This window comes from Macaca nemestrina, chromosome 4, assembly GCF_043159975.1.
Source record: "Macaca nemestrina isolate mMacNem1 chromosome 4, mMacNem.hap1, whole genome shotgun sequence".
Taxonomy (NCBI): domain Eukaryota; kingdom Metazoa; phylum Chordata; class Mammalia; order Primates; family Cercopithecidae; genus Macaca; species Macaca nemestrina.
The window spans coordinates 17,573,106-17,591,885 of record NC_092128.1 but is presented as its reverse complement, the minus strand read 5'-3'; the positions used below and the strand labels follow the sequence as shown (position 1 = coordinate 17,591,885).

Below are 18,780 nucleotides of genomic sequence, written 5' to 3'. Positions count from 1 at the left end.
CCAGCTTAGACTCCTTCAGTGGCTCGCCGTGGCCTTCTGGATGAAATCCAAGCTCTAAGCATAGCATATGGAGTCCCTGGTGAGTGAGTGACCAAGTGAATTCCTCATTAAAAGCAGTTTAATTGAGGAAAAATCTCTATCCCCTTCTCTAGTCATCAGGATGGAAAATTGGAACATGTATTTATTCCCAGAAAGAGAACTTAGCTGGTTATAGCAAGTATATCTTCGTTTCTAACAGATCACTACGATTGATTATGTGGCTCTAAGTCAGCATGTTATAATTACGAGGCCAAAAACAAAAAAACAAAAAAAAACCTATTACACAGGAGTATATAGAACATCTCCTCTTTCTCCTATTCATCAAATATGATAAGCAGACTCCTGCCTCGGTGCCTTTGCATCTGCTGTTCCCTCTACCTGGAATACTCTTCCCCCAGACATTCACATATCCATTCCCTCCCTTCCTCAGGTGTCTCCTTAAATGTCACCTTATTGTGAGCGCTTTCTTGACCTCTGTATGTTAAATAGCAACTCTCCTACATCTGCTTCATTACAGCTCATCCCCCAACCTACTTAATTTTTTCTCCATAGCATTTATCACTCCCCCCTCCACACACACATATATATAAATATGCATGTAGTTTGTGTCTTTCTCTGGAAAGTATGTTTAATGGAGCCAGTAATTAGGTTTGGTCCACTGCTTTACCTCTTGCACACAGCAGCTGCTTGAGAAACACGCATTGAATGAATAAATAAATGAATGTAGGATGAACCCGAAGAGGGAATTTCTGTTGCTGGAACTTTTTTTCAAGTGAGGGATAAGATACTGACTTTAGTTTCCTTCTACGGAGTTTCTTTTCTTGGCAAGATCTTTATTTGAATGAGTTTTAACCATCTGCTAAAAAAGCCTGGGTCAACATAGCGTTCAAAAATAAGTCAATAGAGCTGCAGAGAAAGGCACAGGGGAAAGGAGAGGTCGACCAAGCCCACTCATCTTTACAGGTTACTAACAAGCATCTCCTTAACAGGAGAGGGAACGAGTGGAGAGAAGGAAGCACTGTCTTTGAAGGAGGGAAGGGAGAAGGCTCTGTTACCTCATGTACAATGACTCCTAGCTTTGTGCGAGGTACACAAACCTGTTATCCTTGGTTTGATTTATGGTTCCTCAGCCTTCCTCAAAAATGGCTCCGTGATGTATTATTATTGTTTAAATAGCATTCTTAGTTTGCACATTTTGCTCCATCTCTTGAGATAAAGACAGGCTGGCATATTGCATACATAGGTGGCATTGAGAATCACAACTACTGGGGCAGAGTCATCTGGTCTACCCCCCAATTTCCAGGTAGCAACGAATGTTATTCCTATGTTAGAAAGTAGACAGGTGAACCCAGAAATTAAGCATCTTCTATAAAGTAAGAACTAGAAGAAGGAGTCAGAGGCTATCTCCTGTTCCCAGGACAGCAGCCACCAGTATCCTTTAGTCCTCACTACCCCTAAACCCTCATTTTTCCTGCCATACTGCTTGATCCTGCCCTCCTATGCAATGGGCTTTGGAAAACATCCTTGCTTATATGTAGATGGAGGTAAGAACTTACTCTTTAGGCCCCTTCCCCATCATACTTCTAAATTAGAAAACAGAATTTGCTAGAATTTTAGAATTTAAAGATTTTTCTTTTTGGGGAAAAAATAAGTTGCTACTCTTACATTCCATGTTGTTTGTAAAGACTGGTATATCCTGCACCTGTAAAATACACATTGGATGACAGCAGTCATACTCGCTGGGCCTTGTGTTTGTTCTTCTGCCTCGTAGCATGGCAGTGAACATAAATGATCACTGGCATTTGTGGTAGCACTCTACAGTTTACAGAGGGCTTTCACAGATCTCATCCGATCAATGACTCTAGGAGGCCGTGGAGCACAGTGATTAAAAGCATGGGCTTTGGAGTCAGACCAGGATTCTCACCCTAGTTCTGCTGCTTCTAAGCTGCCTGCATGGGGCAAGTTCCTCATGATCTCATGGGCAAAAGGGAAATGATAAGCTCATCAATTATGGGGGAGGATTTAAATGTGATGATGTACAGAAAATACTGAGAACATGCCTAGCACATCAGAAATGCTAGCTGTATCATCATCACTATCATCATCACCATCATCATCATTATATCATTCTTGTCCTGGATATGACTTGTATAAGGACATCTGTAAACAATTTATTTAAAAGACTGTACCTACAACTTTTTTTTTTCTCACTACAACCTTTTAAGCCCATCCTTTCTGAGCTGCCATATCCATTCCTAGGTGATATCTATGGGAGACTCCATAGATTTGGGGGTAAATTGTCACATATTCATAAACTTTTATTTGTAGGTATTAAAATTGGATTCAGATCTAATATCAGAACCTCAGTCTTATATTAATATTTAGTTTACATCTTCTCCCTTTCCCAGCTTGGGCTTGCCAGTTTCTTGGAAACTTCCAATACGGAAAGAGATCTGTTCAGCTTCCTTATTTTTACAATCCTACCTGTTCCCTGTGAACCCTATGACTTCTGGCTCCTCCAGGGCTGGGGTTGGTGAAAGGAGGACAAGTAAAAGGCCAAGGCTCTGACCTGCCTGGTGATGTTGCTCTCTGGGCTCTCCATGTGGTGGGGTCCAAAGGCTGGCTCTCCTTCTCTTGTATGGGACTTTTGGGATTCCTTTGGGAAAGCTTTGCAGGAATTGGTGTTGCACCATTGATTGTCTCCCGATGTGGGGAGGACACCTTCCAGCTGAGTTGGTTCTGCTCTCCCTTCACCTCTCATTTCTGGTGCTACCCCACCATGGAGATACTTTTTGTTGGCGTGATCGTACACTAATGGACAAAACTGTAGGACGGAGTCTTTTCGAGGCACTTTAGTCTTCATTGGCATTCACTTGGCACATGGAGAAACCACTGGATCCTTCCCCACACCCAGCCTGTCTTGGCTCTGGTGCCACCGGTGCATGAAACAGCCTCTGGCCTCATTGTTTCAGGCCACAGCTATGCACCCTCCCCTATGTCCTCTAAACTCTAGAGTACCTGCACACAGCTCTCTGTGTGGTTCTCTTGAGGACCTCTTTTTGTCCTTGAGCCAGCTACCACCAACTTGAGAGGTGCTGGTGGTTGGAGTGGGGAAGCTCCCTTGGGGAGAGAATAGAAATGTAAGAAACTGTCACTCATCAACCTTTGCCTCAATCTCCTGGTCTCTTGTTGTATGTAAACTGAAGGTGGGGAATGCACTATGAGTTGCAGTACTAGGTTGGGGCACTTTGTAGCAAGCTCTACACAAGGTCTCATACCTCTCTTTAGAACAGAGCTGTCCCATAGAAATATCGTGCAAACCACATGTGTAACTTAAAATGTTCTATTAGCCACATCCCAGACACAAAAAGAAACAGGTAAAATTAATTTTCATTATTTGTTTATTTATTTATTTTGCGATGGAGTCTCGCTCTGTCACCCAGGCTGGAGTGCAGTGGCGCCATCTTGGCTCACTGTAACCTCCACCTCCCAGGTTCAAGTGATTCTCTTGCCTCAGCCCCCCAAGTAGCTGGGATTACAGGTGCCTGGCTAATTTTTGTGTTTTTAGTAGAGACAGGGTTTCGCCATGTTGGCCAGGCTGGTCTTGAACTCCTGACCTCAGGTGATCTGGCCTGCCTCGGCCTGCCAAAGTGCTGGGATTACAGGCGTGAGCCACCATGTCCAGCCCATAATATGTTTTATTTAATCCAATATATCTAGATATTCTCATATCAACATGCAATCAATATAAACAATTACTATTGAGATATTTTACAAAAAGTCATGCTGAGTCTTTGACATCTGGTAAGTGTTTTACACTTACAGCCTGTATAAATTCAGGTGCTCTACACCCACATGTGCTGGTGGCTACCATATTAGACTCTTCAACTTTAGAATATGGAGGAGGAGGAAGGGGCTTGCCATCTATTGTTCTCAGCTTTGAGGGCTCAGAACTAAGAGTTTGGTTGTGACATACACAAAGCGTTCCAACCAGGATGTGCAGAATGAGGACTCAGATGCTGGTCTTCTAGCCTTAAGTTCAGTATTTGTTTGTTTGTTCTTCCCATGCTGTCATGCTGTTCAAACAAATTGCCGTGCTTTGTTCCCATGGACCTCAGTAGTTAAAGGGGCAGATTTGAGTAAGAAAATTTCTATAGTGACATTTGTATAAGGTATTTTTTTTTTAATGGAGTCTTGCTCTGTCACGCAGGCTGGAGTGCAGTGGCACGATCTCGGCTCACTGCAACCTCCACCTCCTGGGTTCAAGTGATTCTCCTGCCTTAGCCTCCCAAGTAAGTGGGATTACAGCTGCATCCCACCATGCCCAGCTAATTTTTTTTCTTTTTTTTTTTTTTTTAGTAAAGACATGGTTTCACCATGTTGGTCAGGCTGGTCTTGAACTCCTGACCTCAGATGATCCACCCACTTTGGCTTCCCAAAGTGCTGGGATTACAGGTGTGAGCCACCGGGTGCCTGACCTCAACATTTGTATAAGTTTTGTCTGAGATTCCGGCATGGTCCCAAAGTGCCTTGCCACTAAAGTATGAGATATACTCAGACAATAGGTACTCAGGGAACCAGGCACACATCACTGAAAGCATCACATGCAAAAAAGGCAGTGGTGGCCATGACACCTCAGAGCCCCATTCCTCATTCCTGGCAATCAGCCAGTGTTGGCCTGCACTGGAGCTGCCAAGTAAAGGAAGCTCAGGCCTCCAAAGGTGAACATCTCGACAGTACATGCTCACTGTTGGCCAAAGAGGAGCATGGCAGGTCTGTAGCTTTCACTGTAAAAAGAAAATATTTAGTGGCAGTATGTCTTTTAAAAGACAAATACTTAGGAGACGAAATTGGTGTCCAGGCCCCTCTTCCATCCAGAGCTCCAGTTAGTGCAGCTTGCCTCAGGATCTGTGCGGAATTTTTTAAAAACAATAAAGCTCACATCTCTCACATAACTCAAAAGCTGATTGTTAAAGTAACACATCCTTATTGTAGAAAAGAACAAACAAAACCCAAAATATCACAACCCAAAAAAGGCTCCCTGTTAACATTTGGTGTACTTTTCCTTTGCTTATCCCACGTGGGTAGACATGCATGGCAGCACAGACATACACCCGCAGTACTCAGATGGGGGTCATAAATGTAGGCTTGTGCATTATTTGTCATTTAATATGCTCTTGTGAATTTTCCTCATGTCCTTGACATTCTTCAAAAGAATACTTTTAATAGCTGAATAACACTCCATTCCATTTCATTGAATGTCCAGTACCCTTCTAGGGTTTGAAGTGGCATGGATCATGAAAAGCACTGAGGAATAGAAAGGGCGTGAACAGACCAAGACAGACACCTTCCCAGAGCTGCCTGTTACTGGCTGTGTGACCTTGGCCAACTAAAATCCCTTTGTCTCAATTTCCAAACCTACAAATGAGAATAATAGCGCCTACCTTATATAGTCGTTGGGAGGATGAATTGACATGTGCTATGTAAATTGCTCAACACATGCCTGCACTTAGTAAATGCATAATCAGTGTTAATTCCTATTTATCTTCCCCTTTCCTAGGCTTTTCAAATCCTGTGCCATCAGCCAAATCTCAGGCACCTGCAACATTTTTCTGGGTTGGCTAACACCCTGTAGGGTACCCATGTGTTTTAAAGCTCCCATATTCTAATTGTCTTGTAGTAACCCTCTGGGGAAACATTCTTGCCAAGCAACCCCAAATTCCTGCACTTTGCGCTCAGCACAGCTCCCAGTGATGTGTGATACAGGGAAGGAGAAATGGAAGCTTCTTTTGGGTGGGGTAGCCGATTGTACCAACCTAGCTTGTCTTGATCAGTAAAGACAGCCAAAGGACAGAGAACCAGACTCCAAGCTGGGTCTACCTAAGCACACCTGGTTGGCTGAGCTGCAGTTTCCTTTCATCCTTCCCTTCTGCATTTTCTGCTGTTGGCTTAGCAGTGTAGCAGTGGCGAGAAAGGAGCCATTCTTGTGAGTTTTGGGTTTGCGACTCCGTCTCTTGGTCTGGCGTTTTACCCCCTTCTTTCTTCCCTCCAGGCACTTGTGTTACCAGCTGACCTAGCTTTCATCAGCCAAGTACAAATTTTGCAATTTTTCTTTCATTGTTTTGACAATGGATTTGATTTGTATATGTCAGCCTCACATAATATCCCTATTTAGAGCAGCTCTCTGATCCAGAGGTAGGACTGAGGGGGAGGAAGTGTCAACCCTGTCTTCTGACCCAGAAACCACTTCTTGTTTGCACAGAAACTTCCTTCCCCCACTATGTCTTCCTGACTTGGGGGAGGGACAGTGCAGAAATGTCTGTTGGGTTCCTAATCTGTGGGCTATCATATGTGCTCATTAAACTGTATTGCTGTGTGTCATCTGGAATCTGGCCCCGTGTTGATGTTTTCATTGTATACAATAAAAGCTATGTTGAATTATTAAGTGATAGTTAATGCTGGCTTTAAAAAATGAGATTGGAGAAGAGAAAAACTGGCTTTAAGTTGCAACGATGTTTGAGTCACTGAAGTGGATCCGCTGTCCTGACCCTGCGCTATGCCATGGTGCACACAGTTTTAGTAATTGTTGCAGAGTGGAATGGTGATGTCCCTTAGCAAATAAATATTTAGTGAGCACCTGCTTATGTCAGGCAGTGCTCTGGAGACTAGAAAGACAAAACAAACCAAACGTGAATGCAACTCTCAACAAGCTTAAATTTACTGGTGAGAGGGAGACATAAATAATTATAAAAAGATGTGGTAGTGATATTAACCAACTGCTCCAGGAACCACAAGGACTGGATGCAAGTGTCTATTAAAGTACCATGGAAGTTTCCCAGAGACATTTACTTTTTAGGGAACTCTGCAAGAATGATGAGAAACTTGACAGATGGAGCCAGTGGGGACCCATGTTGGCAGAGAGCACAGTGTCATCATGGAAAGAGGGAGGGGAATGGCAGCTGTTGTGACTGAAGCATGGGGGGCTTAGAGAAAGATGGTGATGCAGGGAGAGGCAGAGGACAGTTCTGAAGGACCTTTTAGGGATCAAAGCCCCAACTCATGTACTTTCTCATGGAAACATAAAAACTATCTTTTGACAGAATAATTCTTAAGTATAACTACATTATGTAGTTATATATATAGAAAACCCTAAACATTCCATTAACAAGCTGTATTTATTACAACTAATAAACTAATACTATATTTATTATAACTAATAAAGTTGCAAGTTACAAAATCAACATACAAAAATCAGTGGCATTTCTATTCACTAATAGTAAACTATTTGAAAAAGAAATCAAGTACAGTACAGTAGCTACAAAAAATTTAAACACCTAAGAGTACTTTACCCAAAGGGGTGAAAGATCTCTATAACGAAAACTATAAAACACTGATAAAATAAATTGAAGAAGACACTAATAATGGAAAGATATTCCATGTTCATGGATTGGAATAATTTATATTGTTAAAATATTCATACCTACCCAAAGCAATCTATATAATTCAATCCTCTATCAAAATACCAAAGACATTCTTCACAGAAATACAAAAAACAATTCAAAAATTTGTATGGAATGACAGAAGACCCCAAATAGTCAAAACAATCCTGAGCAAATAGAGGCAAGCTGGAGATGTCATACTTCCTGAATTCAAAATATACTACAAAACTATAGTAATCAAAACAGCATGGTACTGGCATAAAACTAGACCAACGGAACAGAATAAAGAGTCCAGAAATAAATCTACACATTTACAGCCAACTGATTTTCAACAAAGGTGTCAAGAACACACAATGGGGAAAAGACTGGGGAAAAGACAGTCTCTTCAGTAAATGGTGTTGGGGAAACTGAATATCTATATGCAGCAGAATTAAATTAGAAACTTATCTCTCACTATATTCAAAAACTAAGTCAAAATGGATTAAAGACTTAAACATAGGCCTTGAAACTATGAAACTACTGGAGGAAAACAGGGGAAATGTTTCATGACATTGGTCTGGGCAAGGATTTTTTTTTTAATGTAAGACCTCAAAAGCACAGGCAACAAAAGCAAAAATAGACAAACGGGATCAAACTAAAAAGCTTGTGTACAGCAAAGGAAACCATTAACAGAGTGAAGTAACAATCTGCAGAATAGGAGAAAATAGCTACAAACTATATATCTGACAAGGGATTAATATCCAAAATATATAAGAAACTCAACCCAATAATAAAACGAACAAATAATTCGATTTAAAAATGGGCAAAAGCTTTGAATAGACATTTCTCAAAAGAAGACATACAGATGGCCAACAGGTATATACAAAAATGCTCAGTATCACTAATCATCAGGGAAATGCAAATTAAAACTGTTAGAATAGGCAGTTAGGCAGACATGACCAGGACAGGAGAGGGCTCCCTATGAATGCCAGGTGACCATCAGGTGATGGTCAGTTGTTAAATAATAATTGGTCATAGCTGATGCCAGGGAAAGACAGTCTCCCAATAGACAGGAAACACCTAGTCTGACCAACATGGAGAAACCCTGTCTCTACTAAAAATACAAAAAATACAAAAAAAAAAAAAAAAAAAAAGCTGGGTGTGGTGGCACATGCCTGTTATCCCAGCTACTTGGGAGGCTGAGGCAGGAGAATTGCTTGAATCCGGGAGGTGGAGGTTGTGATGAGCCGAGATTGCGCCGTTGCACTCCAGCCTGGGCAACAAAAGCGAGACTCCACCTCAAAAAAAAAAAAAAAAAAAAGAAAAAGAAAACAGCTGAAGCTGGTGACCAGCAGCTTCCCAATAAGATCTCAGGAGTTGGGTGAGCAGACTCAAGCATTCATACTAAGAGGCAAAATGGCAGCATTTAACTGGTGTATGACCTTCCTCTAAAAATGCTAGACTGGGTAAGGGAAGAATGCCTCAAGTGAAGATGTGCACAACTTTAGTAAACACACTGTGTGTGCAGCCCCTCCCAAGTGCTGTCAGGCCACCGCGTGTGTGGACAACTGGTCCAAGGGAAAAATCAAGGCGGGGAAGAAATGGAAACGCTGGAACCATGCCAATGTATAAAACCCCACGTCAAGCGCCAAGCAGGGCACTTGGATCTCTCAAGTTGCCCGCTAGGCCCTCTTCCAAATGTACTTTGCTTTCTTTCGCCCCTGCTATAAAACTTTTCACTAAACTCTCACTCCTGTTCTAAAACTTGCCTTGGTCTCTTCCTCTGCCTTAAACCTACTTCTGCCCCTCAGCTGAATTCTTTCCTCCAAGGAGGCAAGGATTGAGTTTACTGTAGACCCACTGGATTCACTGCTGGTAACAAAACCACGGTGAGATACCATCTCACCTCAGTTAGAATGGCTCCTATAAAAAAGACAAAGGATAACAAGTACTGAAAATGGAGAAAGGGAACCCTTATACACTCTTGGTGAGATTGAAATTAGTATAACCATTATGGAAAACCTTATGGAGGTTCCTCAAAAAATTAAAAATAGAACTGCCATACAATCCAGCAATTCCACTACTGACTATATACCCAAAGAAATTGAAATCAGTATGTTAACGAGATAGCTGCACTTTCATGCTCATTCAGATTATTCACAATAGCTAAGACATGGAATCATATCACCTGAGTGTCCATCAATGGATGAATGGATAAAGAAAATGTTATGTACACACACACACACACACACACACACATACTAGAATGTTATTCAGCCATAAAAAAGAATGAAATCCTGCCATTTGCAACAACACAGATGAACCTGGAGGACACTATGTTAAGCCAGGCACAGAAACACAAGTACTGTGTGATCTCATTCATATGTGGAATCTAAAAAGTGGATCACGTAGAAGTAGTGAATAGAACAGTGGTTACCAGAGGCTGGTGTGGTTAGAGGTTAGGAGGGTATGGGGAGATGTTGGTCAAAGGATACATAATTACAGTTAGATAGGGGAAGTAAATTTCAAGAGATCTGTTGTACAATAAGGTGACTATAGTTAATGGTGATATATTGTACTCTTGAAAAATATGTAAAGAGTAGATGTTATGTGCTCCTCCCATAAAAGCGATAACTGTGTGAGTTCATTTGTTAATGAGCTAGATTTAACCATTCCATTGTGTATATGTACTTCAGAACACCATGTTGTACATGATAAAAACATAAAATGTTATCTGTCAATTAAAAAAATGAAAAATATATAACTACATTATGATGCTGAACCAACTTACACCTAGAAGAAAGTCATAGGCAAAACCTCCCATTATGGAATTCGCTGTTTTAGTTCTTCTTAACTAAATCATTGATGCTTTCCCAGCAGAGTCTGAGTTCTGTCCCATGTCTTTTCCTTCCAGATCAGTGCAGTGCTTACTGTCAGAGCCCAGGGTTCAACAGCCTCTATAGCCACAGGCACCTCTGCTATTAACTGCTTTAGCCTCCAGCTGTTTTGGTCCTCGGAGGACAGGCAGCACCAGCCCCCTGGGGTGGATGCAACTCAGTATCAATAAATTAAGAAGTAATACCTTCACCTTGGCCTCTCCAGGTGCCTGAAAAGCATAAGAACAGCTTCCAGAACTCTGCTTTCTCTGGGTCCCAAATCCTTAATTAGGGGCATATCCCAACGTGTTACTTAGTGCCTTATGTGCTCATGTATGGCAAATTCAAGGGATGTCGTAGTGCATGAAAAAATGAGAATTGCTTTAATTTAGGTGACTTCTATTTCTATTTACACTTATATAGCTCTAGCATTGTGCCAGGTACTATTCTAAGCAGTTTACACATATTTACTTATTTAATCCTCTTAACAGCTCTTTGAAATAGGTATTGTCATAACCTTCATTTACAGATGTGGAAACAGATCCAGAGAGGGGGACTGATTTGCTTGAGTTCCCACCGCCCTGGCTGTGGAAGAGCCAGGATTTGAATGGGAACAGCCTGATTTCTCCTAATCCTGCCAGTCGCATCTCTATATGGCTCCCCAGAATTAAAACCCCCACTTCCTTCAGAGGTGGTCGCTGTGCAGTAATTGGGCCCTGGAATCTTCCCTCTCCTTTGAATTAGCTTGTCCTGGTTGATCCCGTGGCTAGCAGGTTCATTGCAGATTCTCTCTCTCTCTCTCTTTCCACTTCTTACTTCCCAGACCAACTGATCCTTTGGGGCAAAAACACTTGAGTTCTGCCCTCACCATTTTGCTGTGCCCTTCAATTCCTGTGACCTTGATTTTTAAGGGCTTGATTAATTTGTGAATGAATGTCCAGCTCTCAGGGCAGCTAACGCCCTCCTGCCTTGTAACCCAGACTGTGTGCTCCCATTATGCAGAAGGGAGAGTTTCCAGCAAATCTCCTCAAAAGGTGCCCATGTGTCCATCAGAGGACCATGGCCCTGCTGGCCTCCAGCTGCAGTGCAGCACTACAGGCACTGGCTGCTGGGGCCATGAATCCAATAGCATTGGTGTGCTTCTTTCTCTAGCCCCAGTCATTACCATCGCAACAAGGTCTAACACATACTTACCCTCACCATTTCTGCTTTTTTAATGAAAAAAAAATTCCAATCATCATCATTATTTGTGCAAGGTCTTTAAAGAACAAATAGAAAGACATTCAGCCCATATATTTTCTTTCTCTAAGTGGTGTTTATTTAAATGCAGATATCGTGGTTTCCTGTGTACAGTTGCAAGCAATACCTATCCATTTAAATGTTAATAGGAGTGTAAACTTCAAAATCAAAATTTTTCCATGAGGGAGAACAGCTTTTTCTGGTTCTATTTAATGGTTCTCCTCGCCTTTCCTCCTCCACCTTCCCTCATTATCAACCTCCCTCTGCCCACTCCTTTCCACCACCCCGAGCTCAGTTCAACAAAGCATAAATGCACCTTTCTCATTTCAAAAATTAGAATGTTAAACGTTAGGGTCATGGAATACAGATAATGGACTCAAGCCCGACATGATTCATGAGGAGATTTTTCTCTAGCTTGGCCTTTGCCGGCAGAGTCAAACTCACCATTCTGGGCTCTTTCCAAGGGGATTATTCTTAGGCCAGCTCCACATCATATTTTTCCAAGGCCTCAGAGTTAGGGTTTCCTCCTTCTTCTTTTCTTTTTCTTTTCTAAAAAGGCAGGAAGAGATGGGGAAAGAAATACAAGCTATATATGTTCCTGAGTACAAATACTGCTGTGGGCACAGTTAGCAATCACAAAGAAATAAAAAGGCAGTTTCTTACCCCTAAAGAGAGGAGATTGACACATAGGTTAACGAGGATGGGCAGGAATACATGTACAGGCCTTTCCTCGGGCAGAGAGGCAGCCGGGACCTACTCAAGTGCAAATAAAAAGCAACAAAGAGTTTTTAATCAATGGAAATAATGTCTAATGCCTTTAAGTGCAAATATGGGATAGAATAACCTTCCTGAGGACCTCATGGGCCAAGTTTTGTGTGTAAATGTGATATCTGGCTTCATCTTCCTTTTCTTTCTTTTTCTCTCCTTCATTGCATCTTTTTTTGTTTGTTTGTTTGTTTTTGTTTTTTTTTTGAGACAGAGTCTTGCTCTGTCACCAAGCTGGAGTGCAGTGGCACGATATGGGCTCACTGCAACCTCCGCCTCCTGGGTTCAAGTGATTCTCCCTGCCTCAGCCTCCCGAGTAGCTAGGATTACAGGGGCATGCCACCATGCCCAGCTAATTTTGTAGTTTTAGTAGAGATGGGGTTTTACCACGTTGGCCAGGCTGGTCTTGAATGCTTGACTTCAGGTGATCGCCCGCCTCGGCCTCCCAACATGCTGGGATTACAGGCATGAGCCACCGCACCCGGCCCTGCATCACTATTTTTATCCCACTCTACTGTGTGCATTTTGTAAGCCTCCTTAAGTCTTTTTTGGAACATGGCAGGACTATTAATACATAAGTTAGAATTGAGTATATCAGTTTCATAGATTTTGGTCCCATTATTTTATTGCAGGTATTCTTTTTGTTCCCCATTTAGTTCTTTTTAAATAGTATTCTGTTTTCGTTTCACAGAGGCAATAGCTTTCTTCTCTTGTCTCTCTGGGGATATCAAAAATAATTTTGAAAATTGTTTTCTTCTCCATGTAACTTGTTTCCGTAAGTTGTTTTCCTCCCCATTGCTGGGCTCTTCTCAGCTATATGGAGATGGTTACTTGTCTGCTCATATTGAAAAGTGCCTGGAGCACAGAATGAACCCCAGTTCAACTGGGGCTTCACTTCCACAGGGGCCTGAGGGGAGGCTTCTGGGGCACTGCTGGTGTCCGTAGGTCTTTCCTCTGTGCTGGTCATCCCCAGAAAGTCGTCTCCCAGTCTCTAGGCTGGAGGGCAGAGCCCTGGAAGCCAGGTCTGAAAGCCTAGTAGAAGAGAGCTGGGATCAGGGCTAAAACTCAACATCCATATGCACACAGTCCGTAACTCCATCAGGGTGCCATAGTGAACTTCAGTACAATACCCTGACCCTCAGCCGTGCTGGCCGACCCTCACCTGTTGATCTCCAAACCTAAAGACTGTGTTTTAGGACCCCCTCGCACCCTGATCCCAGGAGTCAAGGAAGAGAGGAATCCCTCAGCGATGAGTGGCCAAGGGGATGTAGGAATCTAGATCCATCTGAAATAACTTCCACCAAATCCGTTTTATCTCGCTTTCTTCTGCTTAATGACCAGATCCAGATGGACCTGTTGGTGCCAGTTCATGAGCCTTTTGGGGATTCCACAAGTTGGTTTTCAGATTGTCTGATGCTGACTTTAGATTTGACTCTTTAGGTCCGATTTTGACTCTTTAGACAGTGTCCATCAGCCCTGCAGACTTTTGTTGTTGTCGTCCCCATCTCCTTTTCTATTTTCCCCATCCTTGAAGACTTCTGTCTTTCTAAGAAATCTCTTAACTGTAGTCTGGCTTGGTTTAGGAGGAAGAAATGCTAGAAACATTTTTTTTTCAATCTACCATTATAACCCAGTACATCTTTAATTGCATTATTTTCTCATGTAACTCAAGAATGCAACTCACTCTTCTTGTAATACACTGGTTTTGAGATTATTTGTCAATAAATTATGTAACTTCTTTGGATCTTGCTCTCCTCATCTGTAAAATTGGAATACTTCTTGTCCTATCTACCTTGTAAATTGTTGTTGCAGCTTCCCTGAGTTACCACATAGGTCTAAGGACAAAGTAACCAGCTGTTCATGCACGGCTCTGGCAAAATGAGGTTTTCAGGGTGACGTGAAAATCTTTCCAGGTCAGTGGAAATACACAGGCCTGGCCTCTGGTTTTCATTCTTGTTTCCAGATCAACAACTTAGCACAACCCTTAGCTTCTGTTGACAAAGCCCTTTGGGAGGAGGCAAAGAGTACCTAATCTGTGTTAGAGGGCAACAGCCCCTCCCCGACCTGGAACACAGACTTTTGGAAGAGGAATTATTGTCTTCATTTTGCTGCTATTTTGCCTTTTCCTCCATTTTCTTCTAAGTAAAATACTTTGTTCTCATCCTCCAACAATTCTCACCTTCTCTCTTTTTCTGATTTGCATTTCCATTTTGCTTTTCTGCCCAGCCCACTTTCCCATTCGTGGCCAAAGTGGACACCTCTTATTGACCCATTTTCCACTTCATTCCCCCAGCCAGAGCCTTTGCTTCCTGGCATCTGCAGAGCCTGGGGAACAGTACAGGCCTTCCAATGAGCAAGGCCAGGTGAGAGCTGGGCCTCCAGCAAGGTGGGGCTCTGCAAAATTGTCCTGTCTAGTGCTGCCAAATGGGATCGGATTTCTCCTAGAAAGAAACCTCCATACACCAAAAAGGGAAGGGCCCAGAAGATGAATGTGCTGACCCTTATACATCCTGTTTGTTTGTTTTTATCGATATATGATATGTGTATATTTTGGAGGAGTACATGTGATCTTCTGATGAATGCATAAAATGTATAATGATCAAGTCAGGGTATTTAGAATATCCATAACCTTGAGTATTTATCATTTCTTGGTGTTGGAAACATTCCAAACCCTCTTTTGCAGCTATTTTAAAGTACACAATACATTGTTGGTAACTGTAGTTACCCTACTCTGCTATCAAACATTAGAACTTATTTCTTCTAACTGTATGTTTGTGCCCATTAACCAATCTTTCTTCATCCACACCCGTCCCCGCCTCTGGTAACCGTTATTCTGCTCTCTACTTTGATTAGATCAGCATTTTTAACTCCCACATATGAGTTAGAACATGCAACATTTGTCTTTCTGTGGCCTGGTTTATTTCACTTGACATAGTGACCTCCAGTTCCATCCGTGTTGCTGCAGATGACAACATTTCATCCCTTTCATGGCAGAATAGTATTCCATTGTGTATATATAACACATTTTCTTTATTCATTCACTGAAAGACACTTAGCATGATTTTGGTATAAAAACACATGAATCAATAAAACAGAATAGAGAACCCAGAAATCCACTTATTTATAGCCAACTGATTTTCAACAAAGGCAGCAACATACACTGGGGGAAGGACACCCTCTTCAATAAATGGTGCTTCAGCAAATGGAAAGACTGGATACTCATATGCAGAAGAATGAAACTAGGCCCCTGTCTCTCACCATGTACAAAAATAAACTCAAAATGGATTAAATACTTAAACGCAAAATCCAAAATTATACGTCCTGTTTAAGGAAGTATAAGCCCCTTAAAGGGAAACCTTCTTTTCATTGAAAATAAGCTGTTCTCTCTTTTCCTGTTCCCACCACCTTTTTGCCCTTGAACATGGTGGGGAGTAGAAGCATTGGTAGTAAAAAGTATCCCATTTCCAGGAGATGATCCAGATGGGATCATATGTCAAGTGGGGACCTTTCTCTACTGAGAAGGCAGCTCAGGCCTCGGTCACTCCAGAGTCTCTTGCGGTGGTGGGGAAAGCAGGGATTAAGGTATAGGGCTGGTGGCCATGGAGACAACATTTGGGGAGATGGAGGGAGAGGATGGAACAGGTGGTTCAATAAAAAGGGACGGGAGTGCTCCTTCTCTTCTCTGACTGGCTGTGGCTGCCCACGCAGGCCGCCGGGCTCACAAGCTCCTGTTGTGATCAAACGATGCTTTCAGCGGTTCCATCTGACACATAGGGTGATATGAGCATGGGGTACAGTGCTGCATGATAATAAGGCACCCTGGGCAGTTCCCATAAGTGACTGTGAGCATCACTTCTACCTGGCTGGGGCAGGCATCCCGGGTCGGCCAGGGCAGACAAGGGTGGCCCTAGCAGAGCAGGAACCTGCCCTGTGGCTCTCAAAGATCTCTGCCCCTGTCACTGGAGCCCTGTCCTCCTTCCTCTGCAGGCCTCTCCTCACCAGAGGGAAGGGTCTGCTGCTGTTCCCCTCCTGTGCCCCATCCTCCCCACTCCCCGACCAACTTCCTCCCTGGCCGGGGGCTGTCAGTGTCTGATGGTCAGTGTCAGGACAAGGAGGGTGGCCTGGATCCCTCTATAGAGGGGTCTTAAGCCAAACTGCACCATAGATCCTTTTGTTTGCTCCACTGGGGTTCCCCATGGGGTGGCTGGAGTGAGAGAGAGGAATGGAGGGGGTGGGACCTGGACACCTTTTGAGGTATGTGTTCTCCAAAGAGACCTGCGGGGTATTTGTTTCTCAGGGTTGAGAAAAGATTGTCCAGGCAGCAGCTGGTGTGCTTGCATGGGGTGTTGATGTGGTTTGCTTCAGGCACTTCCCTTTGACAGAGAGGGACGCCCAAGGGTCCTCCAGGCTGCTCTGCAACCCACTGGGGAGCACAGAGCCTGGGGCAGAGACAGGATAAATAGCTTTGCTCCTGTGTGGAGCCCCATTGGTGGGACTAGGGCATAGGCTCGGATGTGGGTGGGTGGAGAGAGGGCCCAGGGAGCTGCGGTGGGTGCTGATGAAGGGTAGAGGAGTGGGTGGCATGACCGGAGGGTCAGAAGGTCAAGCTCCAGAGAAGGGGTGATGGATGAGGAAAGTGTGCCCGGAGCTGATGGGGGTTGGGGTGCAGTGGGCACGTGGAAGGGTAGGTAGGGGGGTTGAGAGCATCTCTGGCTGCCTCTGGGTGCAGGAGGGCAGAGGTGGGAGCTGGAGAGGAAGCCAAGCCAGATGCTGAGTGGCCAACTGAGCCATGGAAACAGCTCTGCCCTCTCCCTTCTGCTAAAAATACTGCCTTTCCAGACAACCCTCTTCCTCTTGGAGCTGATGGGTCAGCCAGGCGTGGAACAGAGAAGGGCCTGACTCAGAAAGCGGGACTGACCCGGGGGTGGAGGAGCTGAAGCAATTGCAAGAAAGGGATCTGCTCTGGAGCTTAGAGGAGAGCAGGAAGTGTGGCTCTCCTCCTGGAGCCCTGCATGCAGGGAAAGCTAAGCCCGGGAACCAGCTTGGAGGGGAAGGAACAGAACACCAGACCCCCCACGCTGATAGCTTCCCCTTACATGCAACCTCCTAGCGATACCAGGAGGGCTTGGCAAGTGCAGCCTGACTGCCCAGATCCAGCAGCCCATTTCTCTGGTTCTCACCTGCTTGGAGAGGCTGAGATGCTGTGTTTGGAAGCTGAGAGTGCCGGACAGGTCTGGGTTCCAGTCTCTGATCTACCACTTACTAGCTGTGTGCCATTCAGCAAGTTGTTGCATTTTGCAAATAGGAATAAAGATAGTACCTGTCTCAGAAGGTTGAGATAGATATATAGATAGGCAGGCTATGCCCGGCACAAATGAGGCATAGAAGAAACGGCCACGATATTGTGATGATCTGTCCCTGTGCTTAAGAGCCAAACTGCTGTGGCCTGTTTGTGCTCAAAAGGATAGAGTCACCACAAGGGCTTCTCCCTCTACAAAGATTATGTGCTTCTATCTGAGAAGGGCAGGTTGCCTTCCTGCTCCTGGAGGGCCCCTCCCTCCCCGCACCCGCCCCAGGGCTGGGGTGTACCCTGGCCCTCAGTCCCAGGCTCTGCTGCTGACTATTGCTCGCCTGCTTCCCCACAGACCTGCGCAGAATGACGGCTGGCTTTATGGGCATGGCGGTGGCCATCATCCTCTTTGGCTGGATCATCGGCGTGCTGGGCTGCTGCTGGGACCGAGGCCTTATGCAGTACGTGGCAGGGCTGCTCTTCCTCATGGGAGGTAAGGCTACAGGCTCGGCTTGGGGGTGGTGGTAGACAGGTCCTGTTTACCACAATTTGGGGAGAATGGCCAGAGGGCACAGCAGAGGGAACCATGACGTGACTGGGGTTGTCATTCACTCATCCATTGGTTCACAAGCACTTCTTGAGTTGCTTTTAGCTCCTCACAACTGCACCAGCTGTTGGGGATACAAAGGAAAATAAGACACGGTCCTCACCTTCTGCTCAGATCTGACTGCCTGTGTGGAAGAAAGACATTTACGGAGACGATCATGAGATGGGTGGTTACGGCAGACAGAGATATCAGACCTGGAGCAAGCGTGAGCCCAGGAAGTGCTTGGGCATTTCATTATATGCAGGCCCCGGGCATTGGTGTGAGAAGCCGGAAGCAGGGCTATCTGGGAACTTTCTGTCCAAAAGCCTATCTTCACCTCTGACTTATGGGTCCTGAAGCTGCTCCCCTCTCAAGTAAGGCGGGGGTGGGGCAGGACTAGACCCTCTTTTATATCTGTCTCTCTTACTGCATTATTATACTGTCATGTGTGTAGGACCACTCCAGTGTCCTTCTAAAGGGATTCTACATAAGGAGAAGTGCACAGCTATGTGGGAATAGGGGTCCAGTCCATGGGAAGTAAGTGCCTCTTCTTTTCCTGTAAGAGCT

At 44.2% G+C, this 18,780-nt stretch overlaps 1 protein-coding gene across 1 annotated transcript in view; it reads left to right on the top strand.

The window, feature by feature from the left end:
• Positions 1-18,780, top strand: part of LOC105471271 (transmembrane protein 178B) — a 408,963-nt gene that overhangs the window by 347,779 nt on the left and 42,404 nt on the right. Inside the window, exon 3 of the mRNA XM_011723640.3 lies at positions 17,983-18,120. Coding sequence (XP_011721942.1) covers positions 17,983-18,120 — 138 coding nt within the window. The remainder of the gene's footprint in view (positions 1-17,982; positions 18,121-18,780) is intronic.